Source organism: Peromyscus leucopus, chromosome 16_21, assembly GCF_004664715.2.
Source record: "Peromyscus leucopus breed LL Stock chromosome 16_21, UCI_PerLeu_2.1, whole genome shotgun sequence".
Classification (NCBI taxonomy): domain Eukaryota; kingdom Metazoa; phylum Chordata; class Mammalia; order Rodentia; family Cricetidae; genus Peromyscus; species Peromyscus leucopus.
Genome location: NC_051084.1, coordinates 39,148,745 through 39,176,737, shown reverse-complemented (window position 1 = coordinate 39,176,737; position 27,993 = coordinate 39,148,745). Strand labels below are relative to the sequence as shown.

At 37.8% G+C, this 27,993-nt stretch overlaps 1 protein-coding gene across 11 annotated transcripts in view; it reads left to right on the top strand.

Moving 5' to 3' along the window:
• Positions 1–27,993, top strand: part of Tsga10 (testis specific 10) — a 103,834-nt gene that overhangs the window by 43,264 nt on the left and 32,577 nt on the right. For 10 of the 11 annotated variants that reach the window (XM_028865706.2, XM_028865704.2, XM_028865708.2 and 7 more), the window contains 5 exons: positions 13,048–13,163; positions 16,812–16,966; positions 20,084–20,139; positions 24,401–24,569; positions 27,152–27,262. In XM_028865706.2, coding sequence (XP_028721539.1) covers positions 13,048–13,163; positions 16,812–16,966; positions 20,084–20,139; positions 24,401–24,569; positions 27,152–27,262 — 607 coding nt within the window. The remainder of the gene's footprint in view (positions 1–13,047; positions 13,164–16,811; positions 16,967–20,083; positions 20,140–24,400; positions 24,570–27,151; positions 27,263–27,993) is intronic. The other variant, XM_028865702.2, reaches the window with a different exon arrangement.

Here is a 27,993-nt window from a genome sequence, read left to right as displayed (position 1 = left end):
TCTCTTTTCTCCTTTCACTGTCTCCCTTGGATTTTCCCACCTGGCTCCATCCTGCCCTGCCATAAGCCAATTAATTCTCTCTCAGCTTCAGTTGATAATTCTCTTGGACTATTTAAGTCCTTGTCACCCTCTAAGGTTTTGAACAAATTACTCAGTTCATCATTTTTTTACCCCAACAATAGTCCATAGATGGGAAATGTCTCTGAATAATCTTTGAAAGTCATTAAGAGTCCATAATCAATCCCCCCTAATTTGCATCTTTTGGGGTCTAATTTTTTGTAGACTTATTTTACAATCTGGATGGCCAGTGACTATTCTTTATAATGCCTCCTAATATTTCTCCCAGAAACATGTGTTAGTTTATGGTTTGTTTCTGAGGTTGGAGGAATGTTAATCTGGGTACTCCATTTTGTAATAGATCACGGCCCCATAAATTTATTTGAGCCATCTTGTACCCTGTTTCACTTATGATACTGTTCTAATCACTAACAGCTGAACATTTACCACCTGACAAGTCCAATTTGGATGCCAAGATTCTGGTGCAATTATTGTGACATCCACACCTGTATCTACAAGACCCTCCATGAGAACGTCATTTAAATTTTTTTTTTTTCCGAGACAGGGTTTCTCTGTGTAGCTTTGCGCCTATCTTGGGACTCACTTGGTAGCCCAGGCTGGCCTCGAACTCACAGAGATCCGCCTGCCTCTGCCTCCCGAGTGCTGGGATTAAAGGCGTGCACCACCACCGCCCGGCTGTATTTTTAATTTTGGTCTTTGTTCATTTATAGAAGTTTGCCAAAAAACTCGCATTATGATTTCTCCTGAATTTCCTGTTCTCTCTGCGATAGCTGTTCTATCACCCCGAGCAGTATGGTTTATTACAATAGGCATTTGACTATTTAGTTGCTTTGAGAAGGGGTTTCTTCTATGATGGCAGGAAAGGATTGAATTGAATTTGCTGTGGGGGCCTCAGGGAGTTTCCCTATGATAGAGGCAAAAGATTACCTTATCTGTTCCTTGTTGATCTACATTTCTTAGTCCAATGTTTACCTTTACTACACTTTCTGCATAATCCAGAATTCTGTTTGGATTACTTTCTGTTGCCATTGTTCTTTGAAGAAACATTGTTTCTAGGAACACCCTGTTTACATTCCCCTTTTAGGTGGCCTTGTTTACTGCAATTAAAGCATCTGACATTATTACTTTTCTTCAAACCCCTTGAGATCACCTTTCCTATCCACGTATTATCGTGGTCATGAGATTCAATATTAATTGTGTCCCTGACCCAGTCCTCCAAGGGTGCTGTTCTTGCCTTTATGGGCATCAAATGTAAGACGAATTGCTAAACAGTCTTACTAATAAAAAAAAAAAACCTGGAGCCAGATATTGGGGTTAAAAAGCTGAGAGATCAGAAAAGCAAAAAGAAGCCAGCCATGTTCTTACCACTTGGAGATCCTCCGCCAGAGACGTACTTCTTGTATACCCATGCCTATATCCTTTTTGTTCTGCCATCTCATTTCCTCTTTCCGCCCAGCTACATCACTTCCTCTTCTGCCCAGCTTCGTCATTTCCTGTCTGTCTGTATAGACCTCCAGACCTTTATGGTTATTGCTGGGATTAACGGTATGTACCTCCACGCCTGGCTCTGAACTCACAGATCCTCCTCTGATCCTCAGATAAACTTTATTGGGGTACACAGATAAAATATCACCACAGAGCTCCCTCTCCAGCCCTTGTACATGTTGTTGTTTTATAGCCATATTTTTTTTCTTTTGGGCCAATAGTGGAATTTTTGGGTTGTGTGATAAATATGTCTTTAACTTGACAGGAAATGACCAAATAGTGTTCTGCAGTGCTCTTTGATTTAATAATGTAACTAATAATTTATGATGCTTGTCTTCTTAGGGCTCTCAAAGAGAATTAAGCCCTTTACCACTAAGGTAACTATTAGAGGTAGTAAGCTAGCATCTTGTGAGTATAGATTCCTTTAAATCTAATAAGGTTCTAGTTTGTATTATGCTTGGGACATATCACTCTTGTAATTTTACCTAATTCTTAATTTTCTTCTAGAACCCTACTTCAGAGGGTTGTATGAGTGTTTTATTATTGTTGTTCTGCTTCCTTGTTATCTTAGGGTTTCTATTGCTATGAAGAGACATCATGACCATGGCACCTCTTATAAAGAAAACAGTCAGGGTGGCTCGCTTACAGTTTCACAGGTTCAGTTCATTATCATCATGTTGGGGGAGCATGGTGGCATGCAGGCAAATGTGGTGCTAGAGCTGAGAGTTCTACATCTTGCAGACAACAGGAAGTCAACTGATCATCACAATGAGGGAAGTTTGAGCAAAAGAGGCCTCAAAGCCCACCCCCACAGTGACACACTTCCTCCAACAAGGCCACTTTTAATAGTACCATTCCCTTTGGGGGCCATTTTCTTTCAAACCACCACACTTGTCAACATTTACTGTTGTCAGTCTCTGACTTTTTAGTGATGTTTAGTACCTTTTTGTGCCATATCTGTAGCATCTTTGTGGAATGTCTACTTACTTCCTTTGTAGATATTTTATTTGGTTATTTAACTTTGTAATTAATTAATACATGGCCCAAGAAATTAGAATTTCTCATACAATTGAAAACTAGATAGAACTATCTGTAAGAAAAAAGTTAGCTGGTTCCTTTTGAGTTGTGCTATTTGAGAGTAGAAAGATTTCAATATCAAAATCTATTTTACAGCTCTGGGTAGACCATATGACAACTGTGTCAAATGGATGAACCTTCTTGTTTGATTTCTTACCACAGATGCCTCATAGTATACTTTTCAGTATTACTTTATACATCTATCACATGGGTCTGAATATGTGCTGCTTTGTAAAGGAAGCATACTCTCCTATGCATTGAAGCTCATCTTCAATTTAAAACTTTAGACTAATTCTTAAGTAATATGCCATCAATTTCAGTCTCTTTTAGTAATTGTTTCTAGTATTTTAAAAAATATTGAATGAGCCAGGCGGTGGTGGCGCATGTCTTTAATCCTAGCACTTGGGAGGCAGAGGCAAGTGGATCTCTGTGAGTTCGAGGCCAGCCTGGATTACAGAGTGAGTTCCAGTATAGGCTCCAAAGCTACAGAGAGAAACTTTGTCTCAAAAAACTAAAAAAAAAAAACAAGTACAAAAACAAACAAACAAACAAACAAAAAACCTGAATGATGAATAGAAACTATTAAAAAATAATTACATATTACAGGTTGGCTATTAGTTCCCTGTTATTCTAGAATTTTCTGTTTTCCTAGTTGGATTTCTCTGGAGATACCACCTGTATGTAAGTATAAAAAAAGCATCAATTCAGTGGGTTTGAGTGAAGTTCTCTTAGAATTGAGTAAAAATATTTGCATCTGAGCAGTAATGGAAAATACTTCTGAACTAAATACTAAATGATTTTGAAAATAAGACTATATAAAGAAAATAAGGAAAACCCATGAAGTAGAAAGTTTAAAGTTTTAAAAACTGTCAGAAGTATCTACACAAACAATGAATTAAAAAATGTTTTTCCTTTGATTAATTTCTCTAAGTCTCACAAAATATTAAATTGATGTTTACATGTGTTCACTTGTATACCTATACTAACTGGTTTAATTAATTGATTATTTGAGACAGGGTCTCACTACATACCCCTGGCTGCTCTAGGATGAAGAAATCTGCCTGCCATTGCCTCTTAGGTGTTGAAATTAAAGGCATATCTTACCTGAACTATCCTTGCATCCCTGGAAAGAAGCCAATTTGATTATAGTATATGATTGCTGTTCAGGCAGACCAGTCTCTTGTTTTCAGACAAAACTCAAAATTAAGTCCCTAGCTGGAGAGATAAGGCTGTGGAAGCCAAATACAACAATGGAGCTTCAAAATTCTCAGCTTTACTGCAGTGATAGATGGCTCTAGAGACTGATCCACTTTCTGACCTCAGGCTGGAGACTGTCAGATTCCAGTTATCCTCCTATGGGCTCAGCTCCTAGCCACAGAGTTAAAGCTACTAACCACCCCTCCCCCCATACTATTCACTGCCCCAGCTGACCTCCTGCTGTCTGAAAGATTTGATAGATCAACAATCCCAGCTCTTCCCTCTCCATGACTACCCCCATAGGCCTACCCCTCCACATGACTGCCTCCTCTGGTTGTCTTCACTATGAGGCTGTAGCTAGTTGCCCTCAAGTTCTTTGATTTGTGATTGCTCCTTGTAGGACCCTCAAAGTCAGGAGGTTCTGTGATCCACTTAAGGCCATTAAGCTTGTGCAGCAAGTGCTTTTATCTGCTGAGCCAGCTAGCTATCTAAGTATGCACATTTTCTTCATCACTGGGCAGTTGTTTTCCACTTCTAGGTAGCTGTACATAAACCGGGTGTGTGGATATATCTGAGATCCTTTCAGTCTTCTGGAAAGGCCTTGGTATTGAAGTCTTCTGTCCAGGTGCACATAGATGAGGGTTTTCAAAAATTATATTTGACAGCTGGGCGTTGGTGGCGCACGCCTTTAATCCCAGCACTTGGGAGGCAGAGACAGGCAGATTTCTGTGAGTTCGAGGCCAGCCTGGGCTACCAAGTGAGCTCCAGGAAAGGCGCAAAGCTACACAGAGAAACCCTGTCTCGAAAAACCAAAAAAAAAAAAAAAAAAAAAAAAAATTATATTTGACATTGATTATGATGATTGGTTTGTGTGTGTGTGTGTGTCTGTACGTGTGTGTACATGTGCCATAGTGTATGTTTAGAGGTCAAATATAGGTCATGAGCCTAGGTGGTAAGTGCCTTTATCTACTGAGCAATTTTGCCAGTTCAGTAGTTGTTTTTCATATGCAAATATGGGCAGATGAGAAAACAACATATTAGGTAGCTTAGCCAAATACCTTGGGGGGATTTTTTCTGGAGTATTTTCTGATACTTGAATCACAAGATTCTGGAATAGTTAGATTTATTTTCGAGAGTAGCTCATGTACTTGCTGTGTAGCCGAGGATGATCTTGAACTCCTGATGCTCCTGCCTATGGACTCCCAAGGGCTGGTCTTATAGTTTACTACCGCCATATCTTTAAATGCCTACATCACAGTTTGGTTTAGTTATTAGTGGTTTATTAAATTGACTATTTTGATAACTACATATAGTTTCCTGTTTTCTACTCCTTTTCTTATGTAGGTCCCAAGTGATATTTTTAAAAAGAAAATACATGGTTGTAGTGTAGCTTTAATAATGCAAGGATAGCTGATGCACATAGTAATGTTCTACATATGCTTAAGTGTGGGAAATGCACACCTTTTTCTTTTTATAACATCTATTTTGTCAGATTTTCACCTTTGTGTTTCTTGGTGAAGTAAATGAAACTTTTCAGAACTTTAAAATATATTTGTTTTATGTTTATGTGTTTTGCCTGCATATATGTATGTGCACATCTGGTGCCTGTAGATATCAGAAGAGGGTATCAGATCTCTGAATGTAACTCTCTAGAAATGGAGTTACAGATGGTTGTGTACTACCGTATGGGTGCTGGGAACCAAACCTAGGTCCTCTGAAAGATCAACAAGTGCTTTTAACCACTGAGCCATATGTCATAGTTAGGGTTTCTATTGCTGTGATGAAACACCATAACCAAACAAGTTGGGGAGGAAAGGATTTATTTGGCTTACACTTCCACATTGTAGTCCATCATTGAAGAAAAGTCAGGAAAAGAACTCAACAGGGTAGGAATCTGGGGGCAGGAGCTTCTGTAGAGACCATGGAGGGGTGCTGCTTACTAGCTTGCTCAGCTTGCTTTCTTATAGAACACAGGACCACCACCCTAGGGGTGGCCTTATCCACAATGGACTGGAAACTCCCACATCAATTATTAATCAAGAAAGTGTCCTACAGGCTTACCTGCAGCCGATCTTGTGGAAGCATTTTCTCAACTGAAGCTTCTTTCTCTCAGATGACTCTAGTTTGTGTCAAGTTAACATAAAATTAGCCAGAACACCATCTCTCCAGCCAAACTTTATAAAGAATTTGCAGAACTTTATAAAGTTATCTGCTTTCTGCTCCCAAAGATTCTTATTTAATAATTTACTTGTGTGGCCTAGATCTCAGAATTTATTATATTATCTTAAAATAAAATTTGTAAGTAGTTGCAAAATTTCCAGGTGGTGGTGGCACATGACTTTAATCCCAGCACTTGGGAGGCAGAGGCGGGGGGATCTCTGTGAGTCTGAGGCCAGCCTGGTCTACAAAGTGAATTTCAGAACAGCTAAGGCTACACAGAGAAACCCTGTCTCAAAAATAAAAAACAAAACACAATTTGCAAAAATATAGAAAAGGCCATTTATTCTTTGTTCATTTTTAAAGCAATATCCCATTTTACATAATTACACTACAGTGTCAAAATCAGAAAATCTACATTGGCACAGTTGTGTATAGTTCTATGTCATTGTATAATATAAATAGTTGATGTCAGTCACCATATTTGAGATAAGGGATTATTACATTCCTACAAAGTTCCTCTCTATGGTACTTCTTTGTAGTCACACCTCACTTCCTTGCCTCCAAATACCTTACATCTGGCACTCATTAGTCTATTTTATAATAATAAATTTATAATCAAAATAAATTTTTGAAATGGAATAAATTTATACCATCTCAAGAATGGTATCAATCTAATCATATGGATACAGTTTCTGAGACAAGTTTAAAAATTCAGAATACTGTGTAAACCCATCTAAAAGACTTTATTGGGACCACATATGTACTGTTCAGAGAGACTCTGGGTGGTTCCGTCTCTGTTGTGTTGTGGCCTGCATAGGCTTTCAGAGCCTTGGGAGAACCTGGGACACCAGAAAATGGAAATAGAGTTACTGACCTTTGAAGCTATGGTTGTGAACTTCATCCTGGGGTGTGTGCTTTTCTGGATTTTTCCCAGAAGATTCTCTATAGAAATATGATGTGGGAACCCTTCTAGAGCATGGCCTCTGTAGGAAAAAAATGTGAAGACCAGAATATTGAAGATGGCTACAGAAGTCCCAGGTGATGTGTAAGAAGTCAAGTGGTAGGAGAAACCTTATGAAGTATATCCTCTACGATACAAAAATGGATAACCAGAACATTGAAGATGGCTACCAAAGTCCCAGCAGAAGTCAAGTAGTAGAGATACTGTGAACGTAAGTGAAGAAACCATCTGTGAAGACTAGATTGTGTTTTGAACAAGAAAACTTCTGCATGTGAAATCACACCCCCGCCTTACCCTGTGTGTGTGTGTGTGTGTGTGTGTGTGTGTGTGTGTGTGCATGCGTGCGTGCGCGCCCTCATTTGTCATTCATTCCCTTCAGAACTCATGCAACAAAGAATATGATTACAAGGAAAATGGAGCAAAATGCTATGATGGCAAATCTTGGTTGTCAACTTGAGACGCCTGGGAAGAGTGTCTCACCTCAATTGAATTACTTTCATTGGTCTGTGAGCATGTCTGTGGGGCATTGTCAGGATTGCTGGTTGGTAAGGGAGGGCTCAGCCCATAGTGGGTGGCACTATCTCTGACAGGTTAGCCTGGGTTATATAGAAAAGCTTGCTGACTAGACCACAAGAAGCAAGCCAGTAGACAAGTATTCTCTTGGTTTCTGCTTAAAGCTCCTCCTTTGAATTCTTGCCCTGACTTCCCTAAATGATGGATTGTAACCTGGAATAAAGCCAATTAAACCTTTTCCGCCCCAAGTTGCTTTTGGTCCTGATGTTTAGTATAGCAACAAAACCGAACTAGAATTCTGGAAAACTAACTTACTTCCAGTGCTTCCAGAAGCAAAGAAAAAGTACACATTGGAGACACTGTGTAAAGGTAAGCCATGTGATGAAGTCTTCAGTTTTCTCAATTCTCTTAGAAGTCATACAAGGGCCCATGCTGGGGAGAATCCTTATGAATATAAGCCATATAGGGAAGACTTTAGCCACTCAAGTACTCTTCAGTTCCATGAAAGTGCTCACATTGGAATGAAACCTCCATGTAAGCATGTAAGTGGGAGAAATTTCAGTTATTCAATTTTCTATCAAAAACATACATGAATGTACATGGCAGAGAAACTTCATGAATGAAAAAATAAAAACAAAACAAGCAAACAAAAAACCCAACCCACCATTAATAACAAAAACTGCAGGAAAACCTTCCAGTGTTCTATTTCTTTTAGATACACAAAAGAATTTTCAAAGAAGAGAAACATACATATAAGCACTGTGGGGATAGCCTTCAATCATTCTAGTACTGTTTAAATGCACACAAAAAAAGCTCACATTGAAGAGAAACCATATGTGTGTAGGAAAGCCTCAAGGACTTCAGTTATCTTAGAATAAAGAGGACTCATACCTACAGCATGTGGGACAGCTACACAGTCTCGACAATTCTAGCACACACAAGAATGGAATGGAAAGGACTTGTTTCCATTCAGATTATATGGAAGCCTCAAATAATGTTAGTTTAGCTGAGATACGATAGTGCAGTATGGAGAGAATGTTCTTGAAAACATGAAGTCTTAATTAGCACACATGTAAAAATATAGTGGATCAAAATTTTGTGAATGCAAAATATCACAAATGTTTATAGATTGTTAGTGATTATGTTGACTTAGTAAATTAGTGGTAGTAGATTCTCCTCCAATATCCATGACTTCACTAGCACTGGTAGTTATTCATATTTCTAGCACCAGACATGGCCTCCCTCTTGTTGAGTGGGTCTTAAGTTCAATTAGAGAGTTGATGGTTACCACCAAGTTCTGTGTGCCACTCCTGGACCGTTAGGATTATTGTGCCATAGTAGTTGCGGTTCATATGCATCATAGATGGGTCGGACTATTGGTTGCTTCCCTCCTTTGGAAGCTTGCTTGATGCCTTCTGGTACCATGAAAACTAGGAGGGACATTTTGTTTGCTTTCAGTTTGGTGCTATAAAAGTAAGGCAGAACATACACATTTACTGTAATTATGGATATAGTTCGACTCTCTCATTTATTTTTATTTTTATTTCTTCCCTCTGTTTTCATTTCTTCTGAATAAGTTACTTGACATCTTAAAAATTTCATTTTGGTGTGTGTGTGTGTGTGTGTGTGTGTGTGTGTGTGTGTTGTGTGTATACGCTTTTTTTTACTGTTTGTATATCATTTTCAGTGATTTCTCTAGGTATTACTTGTCACATTTAATACTTTGAATAAAGTGTAGAAATCTGGCTCCCTGTGAATCCTTTTTTTTCTTGAAAATTTCATAGATGTATATAATACATATTAATCTTATCCAATCCCCACTCCCTTCTGCTAACTCTTCTGTTCCCTCCTCATTACATCTCCCTTAAGTTTCAAGTCCTCCACATATATAGATATAGGTATAGGTATAGGTATAGGTATAGGTATAGGTATAGGTATAGGTATAGGTATAGGTATAGGTATAGGTATAGGTATAGGTATAGGTATCCACTAAACCAAGAGCTGTCTATTTGCACATGGCTATGGGGTTAACCACTGAGAGCATGGACATCCTGCTCATGGCTACCCTTTGAAAAAGAGTGCCTCTCCCTCTCATAACAGCAAGCATCTGCTAGTAGATTTTTGGCTAGGAGTAAGGCCTTGGGAGTTCCTCTCACCTCCATGTTGGAATTTCTAACTAGCTTGGTCTTGTGCAGGTAACCCTAGTTGTTGAGTTCATGTGTTCAACACTTATATCCTGAGGATAGCATTTTTCAGTACTCCTCTTCACCCTCTGACTCATACATTCTTGCCTTCTCCTTTATGATGTTCCCTGAGCACTCAAAGTCACTTATTTTCAGTACTTTGAACAGATATTGAGTCTTTTCATAACCACTACCTACTGTGGTAAGAAGCTTCTCTGCTCAAGGTTGAGAACAGTGCAAATCTATGGATACAAACAAATATTTAGAAGGAAGTTTGACAACATGACCATTTAGAATACTTTCCTAGCCATGGGTTTTGACTATGTTTATAGTTCCAAACATGAAATTGCCTTCTGTGAAGCAGATCTCAAATCCAATCAAGGCAACAGTTGGTTACCCCACTAAACAGCCTTGCCACCACTGTGCCATTGTGTACATCTTGCCTAGTAGGTCCCATTTGTAGCATGTAGAGTCCAGGATTGGGTAAGACCATTGATGTCATTTCTCCTCCAGAAGCCTGCATAGGCCCTTTCAGCACTGTGAAAGTTAACCAGCAGGGAGACGAGTTGACTCCTCTGTGTCCTGCAAAGTACTTGGTGTCTTGAACAGTAGAGTCTTACTGCCTAGTTATGGTGGGCAACTGAAAGTGGTGGCAATAGCCTGTATTGTTTTGGGTGTCTTTGGGTATCCCATGCCTAACACAGATTTTTCATTTAATAACCTATGTTTTCTGGGACATGTCTGTTCATACAGGATACCTCTGTTCAAGTTTCTTTTTTTGTTGTTGTGATATTCTTTTTAAAAAATTAAGATTCTTTTATGTTTATGAGTGTTTTGGCTGCATGTATGCATATATACCACATGTGTGTCTGGTTCCCATGGAGCTCAAAAGAAGGCATCAGATTAACGGAACTGGAATTATGGATTCATTTGAACCATTTCTGGATTCTGTGAACCGAACTTGAGTCCTATGCAAGAGCAACAAGTGTCTCTACCTCTATGGCCCCTGTTGTTATTCTTAATTAGCTCACATTGCAGTAGGATTTCATAATTGTCCTTCGTTAGTTTGAGTTCATCTACCCTGTCCCTCCTTTCAATCCTTTGAAGTTCTTTTACTTTTACCCACTTACAATTGCCATAGTAGATGCCTATTAGTGCTTCCTTAGTCTAAGATTTCGTCTTTGATTAGCCATCATTCCTTTGAGTATTGCCTTTATTCTCACCCTTTGATTTTGATTAGGTAAATAACAGACCTTCTCACTTCCATCTTATGCCGTTTCCTCTTTCGGTTTCCACCTCCTTACCTGTGTTCTTGATAAAGATGGTTTTTTTCTGATCTGTTTGTTCCATTTTGCTAGTTCTCTCTTTAGTTTTATCTTAACTTGTACATTGAGTTTTGTTGTTTTTAAATATTAATATTATAATATTAATTTAATTTTGTGATTATATTTTAAAAGCTGTTGTTTTTCTTTTGATTTTATGTTTTATTTTATGTCTGCATTTAAATATATCTGTTTTAAAGCTTCTGTTCAATAGTGCTGTACTCGGAAATTTGGGGGTATCTCATTTAGTTTTTATACTTTTAACCTCTTATTAAATTAGTATTGCTTTTAATATAATTTGTGATTTGAAATGGGGGATCATTTTCAAAGGGACTGTTCCTGAGATTTAGTTCTCGCCTGGGTTGAGAGTGTTGTCTCCAGAAAAGTTTTGCCAGTATCCAACCTGGAATCAACTTTTGACTTTTCTTTTCTTTTTTTTTTTTTTTTTTTTTTTTTTTTTTTTTTTTTTTTTTTTTGGTTTTTCGAGACAGGGTTTCTCTGCATAGCTTTGCGCCTTTCCTGGAGCTCACTTGGTAGCCCAGGTTGGCCTCGAACTCACAGAGATCCGCCTGCCTCTGCCTCCTGAGTGCTGGGATTAAAGGCGTGCGCCACCACGCCCGGCTTCCATGAGCCTTTTAACAACTGATAATTTCTCTAGGCTGACCTTCCAACAGTGGCTCAGTGGCCTTAGGTGGGCTATTTTAGTCTATTCTTCATGATAAAGACGAGGCATCCTTTTCTTTTCTAAGCTACTGAGACAGACACAACATGACTAGTGTAAGTCTCAAGGCTTTGATTATATACTAGGAGACATTCCTTACAAATTATTCCACATTTTGTCTTACATTTAAAGTGGCTTTACCAGGTGATAGTGGTGTACACCTTTTATCTCAACACTCGAGAGGTAGAAGCAGGTGGATCTCTTAGTTTGAGGCCAGCCTGGTCTACAAGAGTGAGTTCTAATACAGCCCAGACTACACTGAGAAACCCTGTCTTGTAAAAACAAAATAAATAAACAAATAAATAAATAAATAAATAAATAAATAGTGACTTCACACTTTATGTTCAGTATGCCTAAGTGTGATTTTGGTGAAAGGACTGTCGTATTTCTAGAAATGGAAGTCTGTGTACTTACTTGTGGACTGTGAATTTCCTGAGGGCATGAACAGTGCCAACTTAATTCACCATTGCTTCCTCAGCACCTAGTGCTCATACATACCAAACAATAAATGCTTGTGGAGTGAAGAAAATGCTGTTCACTAGAGATTTAATTGTAAAAGGGAAAACTGGAATAAACTTAAAAGTCTAATAACAAGGAATCGGTGTATCTGCTTAAAAGTAAGTGATTATTACTCATGTAATAATTTTTTAGCCAGAAAATCATGATCTAGAGAGCTGCATTATAAGATTTAAAGATACTAAATATTAAGTATTGGTAAAATGCGGTTCAGTTTAACTTTAAAGCATGATAATTCTAAAATGTGCATTGCAAAATAAAACAAGCCTGAGTGAGTGAGTGAGTGAGAGAGAGAGAGAGAGAGAGAGAGAGAGAGAGAGAGAGAGAAAGAGAGAGAGACAGACAGAGAGGAGAGAATGAATGAATGAATGAATGAATGAATGAATGAATGAATGAATATGTGTGAAGGTCAACACTGGGAGTCTTCTGTTGCTCTCCATCAATTTTGAGATCCAGTCTTTCTCTTTCTGAATCTTGGGTTCGCTGATTGTGCAGGCTGTCTGACCAGTGAGCTCCAGGAATCTGCCTTTCCCTGCCCTCTCCAGCCCCAGTTCTGGGATAAAAAACACATGCGGGGCTCTGGGCCAGCCTTTTACTTGGGTACTGGGGATCAGGTCCTCATGTATGCATTGTAGGCATTTTCCCAACTCAGCTAGCTGTCTGTCTAGCCCTACTCCTTATTTTGTAAACTTTCTACAGTGCGGTTTTAGAATAATGGCAATATTAAAAGGGAAAACACATTCGTGTCCTTAAAAGCTTTTAGATTTAAATATACTAAAAGTTGACAAAACATAAAAATTCCAGAATTAGTTTTTATTATTAAAATATTTTCAGACTTTTATATGAAAACACAGAAAAAGATCTTTCTGATACTCAGCGACACCTTGCTAAGAAAAAATATGAGCTACAGCTTACTCAGGAGAAAATTATGTGCTTGGATGAAAAAATTGGTAAGTTTTTTTTCTGTTATTGCCTTTTATTTTCCTTAAGTCTGGTAGAAAAATACATTTTTCTTTCCTTTAGTTATAATATACATAAATTTAGGAAGAGGCCCTTAGCCTTAAGTTTATGAATATGATTAATGGGAAATGCATTTTTATTTGACTGCAACATTTTTAAGCTTAGATTTAGAACCCCAAATACTTAGTTACGACTTGAATTTGTTGGTGAAGAGATAAAGCAGCAGCCCCCTTTTCTTTATTATAATTACTTGTAATCTGATACTATTTATATAATATGGCAGCTTACTCAGAGTTATTGAAAGGAATTGTAATGTGTATGTATTTCTACTTTGGGTAGAAAACGTTCACACATTTAGTTATATCTATAATAGTGTCTGAGTTTACAAAAAAGTTCACTTTGATAAAAAATTTCCATTTATGTTGATGTGAACATATCTCATTCTTCTTCAAAGCAACAGACAAATTTTTGTTAGGATTATGGAAGACTAAAGATAAGGAAATTTTTTAGTATTTGTAATTCTCAGGAAAAATAGTCTTTTCCAGAAAATAGCACACTAATTGGTTATCCAGTACTACAGCCCTGAAAACATATATACAAGTAACACTATATGGTCTGAGCCAGTTGTATTTAAATATTTATACACATGCATGTATGTAACAACAATTAAAGAAAAAGAAGCCATGAATTTGAAACAGAGCAAAGGGCTACATGGGAGGGGTTGAGAGGAAGATAGGAAAAGGGGGGATGATGTAATTATACTATAATTTTAAAAATAAAAAATTACTTACCCCCCCCCCATTGTTCAGTAAATGTTAGTATGAGTAACTAGGTAGATGAAATTGCTACTGATTGAGACAGGAAATATTCAAAGAGAAATATGAAAGGTAATATAATAAGATACCATATATAAATGGTATTTTAAAACCATGAAGTCACCTGGGGGGGGGCAGAGAATAAGGAGAAGAGAATTCAAGACAGTAAGAAGAAACCAAAGAAGTAGGAAGAAAACCCAGAAGTTAATCTATTTGGAAGGCAGGAAAGAAAGGTGTTTTAAGGAAAGGGTATAATCTCTTGTCAGGTATTATTGGAAAATAAAATAATATGGGGCTAAAAATTATCAATAAACTGTAGCACACTGGCAGTTTGGCTAACAGTGACCCTCAAAAGCTTGAAGTATTATTTGTGGACGGGGCAGTGAGTTTAGGAATGAATGAGAAGTCAAGTAGAAGTGGGAAAGAACAGAAATGTCTCACGAGATTCTTGTATATGGTACATTATATGTATGTATTTTATATATACATTATATATTTATTTACTTATTTATCACGTTTGTACCAAGAGGTAGATTCAGAATCCCTGAAGCAAGGCCAGGCAAGCAGGGAGACCCACTTGTATTGGAGATGCCAGCACTGTGGGATGACAACCAGTGGTAATGGCCATTGTGAAAGTGAAACCAATTTGAGCCTTTATGACGGGCTGGGGAGTGCCTATGCTTATGCATATGAACATACATGCACTTATATATGCATATGCCTATATATGTTTTATTTTTAATATTTTCATTAGTATAAACTCATACTAGAGAATTTACAAAATAAAGAGTTGGGCTAGACTCTTGAGACATTTGGTATTGGATAACCAATTGGTGTGCTCTTCCCTGGAGAAGGCTATTTTTTCTAGGAATTTCACATGTTAGAAATAAGTTCTTCTTCTACAAGCCTAACCAAAAGAAAAATTTACCTGGTACTTCTAAGAAGAGGAAGATATGATCACATCAACTTACATAGGAAATTTTATCCAAGTGATTTTCTTTGTAATCCCAAACAATTAAAAGATAGCAAGAATCCAGCATGGTAATTCATACCTGAAATCCCAGCACTTAGGAGACTGAAGTAGGAGGAACATGAGTTTCAGGCCAGTCTGGGCTATATAGCAAGTCCCAAGCCTGTCAGGGCTATATCATGAGACCCTGTCCCAAAACTGAACAAAACAAAAAATCCAAACAAACAGAATACTGTACTTATTAGAATTGTAAAGAAGCAGATATTTGTACTTTCTTTTCTTGTTGCTATGCTAAAGTACTCTGTCAAAACAAACTTAAGGGAGGAAGGATTTATTTCAGTTTATGGTTCAAAGTACAGTTCTTCCTAATGGTAGGAAAGTCAAGACTAGGAGCTTAAAGTAACTGGTCACATTATGTCTGCAACAGAAGAAAGCAACAGACACATGCATGGTGCTCAGCTTCTTTCTCTACCTTCTATATAAGCCTAGGACCTACTGCCTGGAGGATGTTCCCACCTCCAATTAAGAAATGTCTCTCACATCAATTAATGTAATCAAGATAATCCCATAAAGGCATGCCAAGAGACCCTTCTCCTAAGTGGTACTGGATTCTGTTAGGTTGACAGCACCACGATAGCTAGATAATGGATTGATTGGTTTTCAGTGGAAATATACAGATATAAAAACACAAAACCTGTGTGTTGCCTGAGAGGCATTACTGTCTCTGAGAAAGACCATGACATTGTTAAGTACCGTATGATGTGATAGGCTGGTATCACCACTTAAGCGCTGCACTGGAATGGCTCTTGACAGGGATTAACTCGAGGCATTATCCTAGAAGTCTGGTCTAGCAGAGCTCTCCTTGCAGAGCACTAGGAGAGTGGTTCTTAAACTCTGGCATGTGACGTAGTCTCCTAGAAGCCAACAAAGCTCATTGGAGCCAGACTTGTTGAAGGTTTATGCCAGGCAATTCTGTGATCCTAGAGCATCTACCTCTAGACCAAAGTTCTCATCACTGTGGGGTGTGGGGCACAGTGTGCTTGTCAAAATACAAGTTGCTGTGCCCATTATCAGAATTTTTGATTCAGTAGGACCGTGGAAAGCCTAAAAGTTGGTGTTTCCTAGGTGGTTCAGACAGAGTTGGGTGACAAACCACAGTTTAAAAAATCCTGCTTCGGGGGTTGAGGGTTTAGCAAGTAGAACGCTTGCCTAGCAAGCACAAGGCCCTGGGTTTGGTCCTCAGCTCCGAGAAAAAAACAAAAACAAAAAACAAAAAAACAAAACAAACAAACAAACAAAAAATCCCTGCTTCAAAAGAAATTATTCATGCCTTCAGTACTGACATTGGCTTGTCAGAGTTCTGACAAATAGGTTACCATAAATGATTCTCCTACTTAGGAATTTTAGAAAAATAAAAAGAATCAAAATTGAGAGACAATTAACTCTAAAGCTGATTTAATTGAATATTTTATTAAAATGTATTGTCAACTTTACTTTCAACAGTCATGCTAGGCTAGATAGGAGAGGAATTTAATGGAGAAAATCCATTGGTTGTTTTGATATTCCACCTGTCTCATTCATTCCCTTTCTGTGCTCCCTACCACATAGATCAGTCTGATTAGATATTGACATAGAACTTTCTTTTGCTATAATTCAAATTGTGCTTTTACATTTATGGGCATTTAGAACTTTGTGGTTCACTATCATTTATAATCACAAACAAAATCTTTTTATTTGGGTTATGTTACTCTTAAGTGATTGGATAACAAACACCTAGTTGGAAAATATTTCAGTCTGATGAACTGGAAAAAAGATTTTATCTTGATTAAAACAATGCCTTTATGATTATTTAGATAATTTTACGAGGCAAAGTATTGCACAGCGAGAAGAAATCAGCATTCTTGGTGCAACCCTCAATGATCTGGCTAAAGAAAAGGAATGTCTGCAAGCATGTTTGGATAAAAAGTCTGAGAATATTGCATCACTTGGAGAGAGTTTGGCAATGAAAGTATGTTCTGAGAACTAGTAGACAAGATATGCTTAAATGAAATGTTTAAATATTAAACTGTGGGTTCCTTGACTCTGAATAAAAGAATAGGATTTTCCTAGAAAACCAAAAACTTTAAATCTGATGTTGAAATGTCTTAACCACATTTTAGGAAGCATGCATGCAAATCTAGCTAATGTTTAAAACTTATTTTTCTATCATGAATTAGTGATTCAGGTTTACTGATAATAACTAAATCAAAATAAGGTAGTAAGAATTTTTTTAATTTTGAAATTTTAAGTCTATCACCTTGGAAAGTCAAATGCACATTCCATTAAAACTGCCTTTGTGGTTGTTAACTAGGAACACAGTTTTTCCATCTTTTGAGACAGGTCTCACTGGGTAGCCCTGGCTGGCCTGAAACTCAGTATGTAGACCAGACTGGCTTCAAACTCCTAGAGACCTGTTCACCTCTGTCTCCCAAGTGCTGGGATTAAAGGTGTGCACCAGCAAGCCCAGCTTATTTAAGGTATTTTTGGGGGCACATGTTTTATGCCATTGTCAGTCTCTAGGAAAAGGCTGTGTGCTTCTTGTTCATAAAGCTGGGTGATAATGCCACACATGTATTTTTTTCTTGTTAAACAACAACAAAAGATTTTACAAGGAAGACAGATTTAAAGAAGCCCCCTTTAGCTGATAAACTGATTGTAAAGGCAAGCTAGTCTGTTTTTTTTACCAATGTTTTAAGCAAAATTATATCATTGGAGTAAGGTTTTTTTCTATTCTAAGGGAACTAATTGATTAATATATCCATCTGTCCATCCAGTCTTCCAACCAGTATTTATTGACATGTACTAGTGGTATAGTAAAAACTGAGGGTGCATGAGGCCGTAGAGGGATAGGGGAATATCTTCCTCTGAAAGGACAGGTAAGCACCATAAGGACACATCAGAAGCACAGCTGATTCAGCCTGGAGTTAGTTTTTCCAGGGGAGGAGGAAGATCTAGGAAGCCTTCCAGGGAGTGGCATGTCCTAGTTTTCCTAAAAAATGACTATGAACAAGCCAGACTTAGGGGAAGAGGACAGTGGGAACGTGATAGGCAGAGCAACTGACACTAGAGTCCACTGACTCATGGTAGAATTTCAGGACCATTCCAGAGAGTTTATGGCCAGAGAATAGTTTGCAAAGAGCTGTGTATAGAAACACCCAGTCACAAAGATACATTTGATGTTGATTGTGGACTCTTTTGTTACAGAGGTTACAACTGGATCTTCATTTTAGAATGAATATTCTAGCAATTATAAATCTGTAGGGAAGATGGACTGAAAGGAACTGAGACTAGGGACAGAGACTGGTAAAAAGTAAAGTGGTGAGACCTTCCTGAAGATGCTGCAGTGCTGTGAGGGAAACGTCTGTTAAGGAAGTGAGAGCCTCATCAGTAGTTCCTGTGCATGAGGAAGAAACACAAAAAACCAGAACATGCTTAGGAAGGGTGATTATTCACCTGTTGAGTTGGAGTTATCCTTTGGACATGTAAATGTAATATTCATTGGCTTCTGGAATTTTAGGTTTGAAGAGAAAATTGAAGTTAGATTTGGATTCCTGAGCATAATTGAAGAAAATTTTGTGTGTGTGTGTTTGCTGAAAAAGGATCTTTTTAAAAATTTATGATTTTTAGTCAAGATTTTGATTTTCCTTATAATTCAAAACAATAAGCATGATTTCCTTTTAAAACACTAACATTTAGAAATATTTTGCCTCTTTCAGAATTTTATTTTTTTGTGAAATAGTGCCGTATGCACTATTTCAGATACCTCTTTTTTGGTGAACTGCACCATGTCTCCTTTACAAGGACAACTGAGATGCAGGTCCATTTCAAATGACGACATTGAAGGTTTTCTGAAACAGCCATCATCTGAAGGGAGATAATGTGTAAGGCAGCATTAGAGGGCTAAAAGTGGTTGCCAAGTATGGTGACCCATGCCTGTAAACCTAGAGAGGCAGAGGCAGGAAGAGCTCTGTAAGCCTAAGGCCAGCCCGGTCTACATAGCAAGTTTCAAGCTAGTCAGAGATACATGGATTCTGTCTCCAAAAAAAACCCCCAAACAAACAAAAGGATAATGTTCTCTGTGGTGACATTTTAGAACTGACCTAACAAATGCTGGTAAGTAGAAAGCAAGGCACTCCTTAGATTAATATGGAGATACAGAAATAAGCTCATCTGGAGGACTCTGTATTAGAGTGAGTAGGTGATTTTTCCCCCTGGTTATCGTAGCTTTTATTTTAAAGCTTTAATTTTTATTTATGTGTATGTGTCTGTGTTTGTGTTTGAGTATGTGCAAGTATGTATGGGTGCCAGAGGAAGCAATATATTCAAATCCATTTCAGTCTTGACTGATTCCACTGTTTCTATTTTTTCACAACAGCTCTGAAATATATTGGGACAGATGTTTAAAGTTAATATTGCTAATACAAATAATATACTCAGTTGTTTTTTTCTGAGAAATAAACTTAGTTGCCTACAGTTCTATATGTAAGGTTGAGGCTAGGAAGAGCACACCCATTGGTTATTCAATACCAAATGTCCGCCATGAAAACATACATGCACATAACATTATACAGACTTAGCAATTAGTATTTATGCGCTTAGGAATATATGTGCATACATATACATACATACATGTATGTGACAAATAAAAGGGACACAATTATATTGTATTATATTACAATCTCAAAAAAAGGAATAATTAAAAAAGAAATACATTTAGTTATATATTCACTTTCCCAAGTTTTATAACATGAGCAACATATGGAAGTAAATCAATACTATTTATATATAATATTTTATTGCCAAACTGTGGTGGTTATGGGAGCCTTATATAGCTGGATGATTACACAAACTTTTTGACACATGATCTCATATCTACACCAAAGAGTATTGTTTCCTTTAATGAATATATTAACTTTACCCAGCACAAATGTACACATTGATTATGGGCTTTAAAGTATAGAGAAGAATATGACATAAATTTTTAATACCAAATGAAAATCACAGGAGAACAATTTTTTTTTATTCATCAGCTTTAGTAGAAATGATTTTTAAATGATTTTAACTTAATATTTGTATTAATTTTAAGGAAAAGACCATTTCAGGCATGAAGAATATCATTGCTGAGATGGAACAGGCATCAAGGTAAATCATTCAGAAATACTTGAGCACTTAATGGAGGCAAAATACTATTATTTGTAATACAAGGAGACTGAAAATCAAGGGGCCTGTGTTATGTATCAGTAACTCTGATGTTCAGCAGAGGCTTAGGTTGACTTGGGGAGTAAAGGAGAGGATTAGGTTCACCGAATGAAATTAGAGGAAGGGCTTCTAAAGCAGAACTGACAGTAAAGAACCATAGTCTGTGTTCAAAAGCTTGTTGAACTATGAGTAGGTGAGTGTTGTTCTCAGGGACTGAAGGAATGGCGCAGCTGTTACAAGCACACTCTGCTCTTGCAGAGGACCCAGTTCAGTTCCCAGCACCATATGGTGGCCCAGGCAATCCTACACTCTTCTGACCTGCAGCAGGCATGTGTGTGCTACATACACACACAGGCAAAACACTCATACACAGGAAACTAAATCAATCTTGGGGGGAAAAAGAAGTGAAGGAGGGAGAAACCAGACATGTGAAAAGGCCTGTACAATATACAGATGAGTCTTGATTTTCATCCTTTGGGTAGTAAAGACTATTACAATTTTTAAATGTTTTAAGGTATTTTTGGTTGATTTATCCAGGAAGAAGAGGCAATAAACTGGGCTTTAGAAAAGATAAGGAGGACAGAAGGAATGAGTTCTTTATGATGAGGAGCTTTATGGAAATGTCAGGGTTCCAGATCCTCATTGCATAGGACAGGAGAAGTGTTCAGGAAAAGACGACTTTGCCTCTGAATTTCAAGAGCCCATGAGACCTGGTAGATGTGTCTAGGAAACATGAGTCTGAGATGTTAACTAGGGGACTAATTCTGGAGACAGTTAGTTATTCTGTGGTTTACATGGTGCTGGGAATGACAGAGTTCTCTATAGGAAAAGAACCAAATAGAGGCTAAATATTCCTTCAATGGCTATCTGCATGCTACAGGGGCAGAGAACTCAGTAGCTGCCTAGTCAACAAAGCTGGAGGCCTCAGCAGCCTGAGACCAGTGTTGGAGGCTCTTGGAAAGGCTGCTGGTGTTCATTTTACATTGAATGTCCAAAAAAGTTGGAGTCTATGACAGCAGCAGCAGCTGTAGCTGCCCACATTTAGAAAGAAGTGCAGGGGGCCAGACAATACTTTTTTCCTGGGAGAGCCATTTAGAGGGTGCTGCCCACTTTGAGAATGGGTCTTCCCCAGTCAGTTAAGCTTCTCTGGAAACAGCACCACAGACATGCCCAGAGGTACTTTCCTAGGGTATTTAAGTGTCACCAAATTGATAAGATGAGCTGTTACAACTCCATTCCTTACCAACTTGACATACAATCACATCTAATGTCTTTCCTAATTTTTAAATGAAGACTGTAACAAGGTCATAAGTCCAGGTGATGTGAAATAACTATCCCATGTCCAACTGAAAATGTATTAATTCTTCCTCCAGAAAAATGGCAAAGTCCCTTGAAGAATGCTTACTTTTTAAAAATAACTCATGATTTGAGTTTGGTAATATAGATATAATGGCACTTATGTTCTGAAAGCAACTCATTGTTGTATTACATGCTAAATCTATAAGGCAGGAAAGAAAAACAGAGATCTGTTTAATATATATGTACCCACCACCACCACCTCCATTACCACCACCTCCACCACCACCACCAAAAAACATCCAGGAAATAAGTGTGATAATTACAGTCCTGATTTCTGTAACTGGTCATGTGTCTGAAGCTAAAAACTGATAATGTATTACTTATTCTGCCTTTAAAAAAACCCTCAGTAAATCTGTTTTTTTTATATAGGGGTCATGACATACACTTTCACTCCTGAAGGATCTAGAGTTTTTATCATCCTTCCTAGGTTGATTTGCAGTTTCCCATTGGTCCTAATCACAGGGAATTGAAACACTAAGAGATAGCCTAAAATATTTGCAGATCAGACATGCTGTTACTTTGCTTCATTGTGGGGTGTTAGTAAGTTTCTCCCTGGTAGTCTGAGTCAACCATTCTTAATACTTGAACTCCTTTCTTAGCCTGTTGACTGAGGAACCCAAAGTGGCCAGGGGCTGCCTTAGTTTTTAGATCAGTGGAATGATTTGTGTACCCCCTGATTGAAACACTCTCCCCTCTCTGGAGCCAATGCTTGTTAGGCCAACAGAACATAAGGTTGTGGGAATAGGAAGCAGACATTCTTTTAGTGGATCAGTAGGGATGATGGTGAGTGGTACCTTTCTCATTTCCATTTCTTAATTCTCAGACAAGAATCCTGACTAGAGGGAAAATAGTACCATGTAGCTTGAGTTTTTCTGCCTGGCCCACAGTCAGGACAAATTTCTGTCACCACAAATCTCTGTCACCCGCCAGTCCCACAGCCACTCAGACCCAACCAAGTAAACACAGAGACTTATATTGCTTACAAACTGTATGGCCACGGCAGGCTTCTTGCTAACTGTTCTTATAGCTTAAATTAATCCATTTCCATAAATCTATACCTTGCCACATGGCTCGTGGCTTACCGGCATCTTCACATGCTGCTTGTCATGGCGGTGGCTGGCAGTGTCTCCTTCTGCCTTCCTGTTCTCTCAATTCTCCTCTGTTAGTCCCGCCTATACTTCCTGCCTGGCCACTGGCCAATCAGTGTTTTATTTATTGACCAATCAGAGCAACAGATTTGATATACAGACCATCCCACAGCAGTACCATATAATGGACACTAATCCAGAACATTGACAGCCTTCTGGAAAACCCTACCCTTAGCCCTCTGGGCTATTGCCGCACATTTGGTGCTATAACCCCATATTTAAAAGGCTGTTTCACTGTTCTGTCAAGCCAGCTGCTTCAGGAGATGGTTGGGAACAAGGTAAGACCAGTGTATTCCATGAACATAAGCCAACTATTGTATTTCTTTGGCTGTGAAATGAGTTCCCTGGTCAGAAGTATTGCTGTGTGGAATACCACAAAAGAGGATAAGGCATTTTGTAAACATTATATGCAGGAAAAGTAAACCCATAACCAAAATAAATATCTTTTCCAATAGGACAAAGTGCTGCTCTTTCCCTGATGTAAGTAATCCAACATAGTAAGAGCCAGCTCCAGTTATCACCAAACCCATTATGGAAATTCATACTTATAGTTCTATTTCTTTACAACCACTCCTGGCACCAAAAAGTTGTTATTAGGCAGGGCTCTCTAGAGCAGTGGTTTTCAACTGTGGGTCATGACCCACACAAGGGTTTCATATCAGATATCCTGCATATCATATATTTACGTTATGATTCATAACAGTAGCAAAATTACATTTATGAAATGACAATATAATAATTCTATGTTTGAGGGTCACCACAACACGAGGAACTGTATTAAAGGATCACAACATTAGGGAAGCTAAGAACCATTGCTCTAGAGGATGTAACCAATAGAATATATATATGTATATTAAAGGAAAATAGCCTCACATGCTAGGAGCTAGGTATTTCAGCAGTGGCAGTCGATGTACCAGAAGGGCATAGAACTTAGTACTTACCCACCCCAAGAAACTGGATGCCTCACCAGATTGGTGCCGGGGGCCTGGAACTCCCCGTTGAGCACCACTGTTCAGGTTGTATTGGCAGGAAGGAAGGCAGGCAGGGCAGAGAAACAAGGGTGGCAGCAGCAGCGGAGGGAGGCAGCAGGCATGACGCACACTCAGAAGGGCAGGTAGTGGGTTGTACTGACCTTCCTCCAGGTGACATCGCTGACCCCTTGGAAAGACAGTTGGAAGGCATTGCCCATTTTGAGCATGGGTCTTACCCAATCACTTAACCCTCTCTGGAGCCACTCTACAGACAGGGGTGTGTGTCTCCTATATTTTAAATCCTTGTTGAGTTGAAAATTGAGAATCATACAGGAGTCATGGACATGACAGGGATTTCTCTGCAAAGTAGGGCTAGAAGGAGAAGAGTGGGGTATGGGTATGCACTCTGAAAAACAACTTTTAAGGGCACAGAGGAAGAGGACTCTGCAGGGGAGAGTCAGCCATAATAGCTAGAAGTCTAATGAAAGCCTTTATATTAAGTGTTAGAAAATTTGAGATACAGGCACATCATTGACTTGTGTTTGTTTAGTACACTTTTCATAGTGAAACTGTAAATGTGGCCTTCACAGTGGCTCCTTTAAATTTAAATGTTTTAAGCCTCTTCAGTTGTTTTCATTCTAACTGTCCATCTTCTGTCTTGTGAGAATTTATTATTCTATTTCAGTAAAATCTCTCTTCTTATGTACTATTTGATTTGTGGAATAGACAGTCTACTGAAGCCCTAATTATGTGTGAACAAGATATTTCCAGAATGCGCCGGCAATTGGATGAAACAAATGATGAACTGGCTCAGATTGCCAGGGAAAGAGATATCTTGGCTCATGAAAACGACAGCCTTCAAGAACAGTTTAGCAAAGCCAAACAAGAAAATCAGGTATGCTTGTTCTCAGACTCTTCTTCTCAAAGAAAAAGAATGCATTTCTTCTGAGGCACAGCCCTCATTTCATTTTGTAGAAAAGCAGACTCTGCAACCAGCAATTCCTGTTTTTTAACTTTCATATCAGATTATGTCATGTAATTTCTAGATGAAATTCTCAGACATAAAGTATTAGATATTAAAGAGAAAGGAATCGGAATATAATGGATTTGTTTTAAACCTTAGAAAAACTTCCATACCAAAGGGTAAGTATTTGAATTAAAGAAGACAAATGAGGATTGAGAACTATGAGAAAATTTAAAACAGGGGCATGTTTATAGTGGACTACATACTACTGTGCTTAAATATTATGTGTGGACTGTGATACATTTTTTTAGACCTTTTTAGCACTGTGATACTTTTTAGGGAAATTCTATTTTTCACTCTGTAAGCCAATATATATTTCAGTCTGTCTTCACTTCCAATATTATTTTAATTTAAACATTAAAACATTTTTTTTAAAAAAAGAAAACCAAATGAAAGAGGCTGGTGATGTATCTCAATTAGTAGGGTGCTTGTTAAGTAGACATGAATCCCTGAGTTTGATCCCCATAACCATACAAAACCAGGTGTGGTGCTGGCTGCCCCTAGTCCCAGTACTCAGGAGGTGGAAGTGGGAGGACCAGAAGCCCAAGGTCATCCTTGACTACAAATGAATTTGAGGTCAGGCTGGGATACAGTTACTATTGACATCTAATATACATTCTTCTTACTTCATAGAAATTCAAAATTGTAATGCTGTTTGTTTTAGTTACTGTTGTATTGCTGTGATGAAACACCATGACCAAAGCAACTTATAAAAGGAAGTGTTTAACTGGGGCCTTTCTTACAGTTCCAGAGGGTTAATCCATGATCATCATGGCAGAGAATGTGGTGGCAGGCAGGCAGGCATGGTTTTGAAGAAGTAGCTAAGAGCTTACATCCTGATCCATAGCCAGCAGGCAGAGAGAGCGAGACTGGACCTGGCAAGGGCTTTTGAAGCCTAAAAGCTCATCCCCACTGACATCTTTTCCAACAAGGTCACACCTACTCCAACAAGACCACACCTCCTAACCCTTTCCAAACAGTTCCACTAACTGGGGACTAAGCATTCAAACACAGGAGCCTATGGGGGTCATTGTCATTCAAAAAACACACTGCTTTTACATATAATTTTTAAATGTTGGTGGAATAAAACTGTGCTACTTTATATCATGCCCTTTCTATGTGAGGAGACAATAGAACCAGGTATTTAAGGCTCACATGAGGTTGGCTCTCATTGCTAGATTGTATTATCATGTAGTTTAAATTCTAAGAATCTTATACTCTGTAAAATAAAAAAAAAAGAATGTTGTGTCCAGAATGCCACTTACTAGCTTTCCACAATATTTCCCTGCTTTGTTACACTGCATACTCATGATTGGCCACCAGAAGAAAACTGGCATCATAAGAGTTTACATGTGTTCCAGTGTAGTTTTCTTCTTCCTTTGGGTCATGTAAGAAAGGTCTTTCTACATACCACAGGATCAGAAACAACATTGTAGAAAATTTGGAAAATTGAAACCTTAGAAAGTTTTATTCTTAATATCACATCTTTTAACAGAAATATAAGTTCATTATAGAACGACTTTTTTTTCATAAAGAGGAAAAGGAAAAAGAAATATCTCCTGGTGTTTTTACTATCTAGTTACTGTTATGTTAGCTTTTAACATGTGTTTTTACTGATTTCATAGAAATTTACAATTTTAAACATTGTAAATAGAAGTTTTTGTATTTCAAATATAGAGAATGTCTTTTTTCTCTTTCAATACATCTCTGTGAAAGTGGTTCACAGAATTTCTTGTTAAAAATTTTGTTTACAGTAAACAATACCTGGAAATACTCATTCCTTAGCACAATTGAAGCTTTAACTCTTCATTAATTTGGTAGGCAAAATACTATTCCATTTTCTTTTTCTTTTTCTTTTTTTTTTTAGAGTTTTTTTTTTTATTTTATTTTACAATACTATTCAGTTCTACATAACAGCACAGATTCCCTTGTTCTCCCCCTTCCTGCAAAAAAAAACAAAAACAAAAACAAAACAAAACAGGTTTAAGAGTCTATTCCATTTTCTTAATTAGCATATCTTTGGTTACTAGTGAAGTTTAATTTAGTGTTACCAACTTATGCTCCCTTATGACGACTTCTTTGTCTGGGTCCCTTGCCTGTTTTCTCTTGAGCTTCTGTTTCTTTACCACTTTCTTTCTTTTTTTTTTTTTTTTTTTTTTCCGTTTTTCGAGACAGGGTTTCTCTGTGTAGCTTTGCGCCTTTCCTGGAGCTCACTTGGTAGCCCAGGCTGGCCTCGAACTCACAGAGATCCGCCTGGCTCTGCCTCCCGAGTGCTGGGATTAAAGGCGTGCGCCACCAATGCCCGGCTCTTTACCACTTTCATATAAGTTTTTATATGATTGTTATATTAATTTTATATTATCTGTTTCAAATATTTAAAATTTACTTTAGATGTTTTTACTTATAGGAATTTTTATTTATTATATTCAAATCTAGCTATCTTTTTTCCATAGGTACTGTCCAAAAAATTGAATGATACTCATAATGAACTCAATGATATAAAACAGAAGGTCCAGGATACGAATATGGAGGTTAACAAGCTGAAGAATATATTAAAGTCAGAGGTATATATACACATTTTTCTTTGCTCATGATAACTACAAGTTTTCATAAGACTTAACTTAGTGATCTATTATGCTCATCAGAATAATGAATCAAGTCTTTCTGTAATCAAATATTGTAGTTTTGACTGTGACAGAATAACTATATATATTTAGAATCACCTGTCTCAAAAGATGACTCAAGAACCTGCACCTTTCAGTTTGTTAAATTCAGAGTAAATACCCTAGGCAAGTAGAGTCTTCCTAACTGAAGGACCAGGGGCATAAAATACTACATTTTCTGTTATATACAGACAAAAGTGACTCTTCCTGATTGTTTGATAGGGCAGAATGATCACACTGTTATTAGACCACCTGTTTCTTAGAGCTGTTTGCACATTTCTTATAGGCATTATTTGATTAGTCGTGTGTGTGTGTGTGTGTGTGTGTGTGTGTGTGTGTGTGTGTGTGTGTGACAGAGACAGAGAGAGACAGAGAGACAGAGACAGTTCAGAGATTAACAAATGTAGATGTGTGTGTCAGCTCTGTAATAACGCAGCTTGTTTCAGGACAATAGAGATGTACTTAGGTAAAATCTCTAAAATAGTGTAATAGATCATTATCATAGATGTGGTATTACCTACATAAGACTTAAAGTGTGAGTGGGAACTTTACTTCCCTTAGCAGCGTATTTTATTTAACATATAATTTAATGTCTGTATACAAACTTATTTTGAACATTTGTTCATAGTATA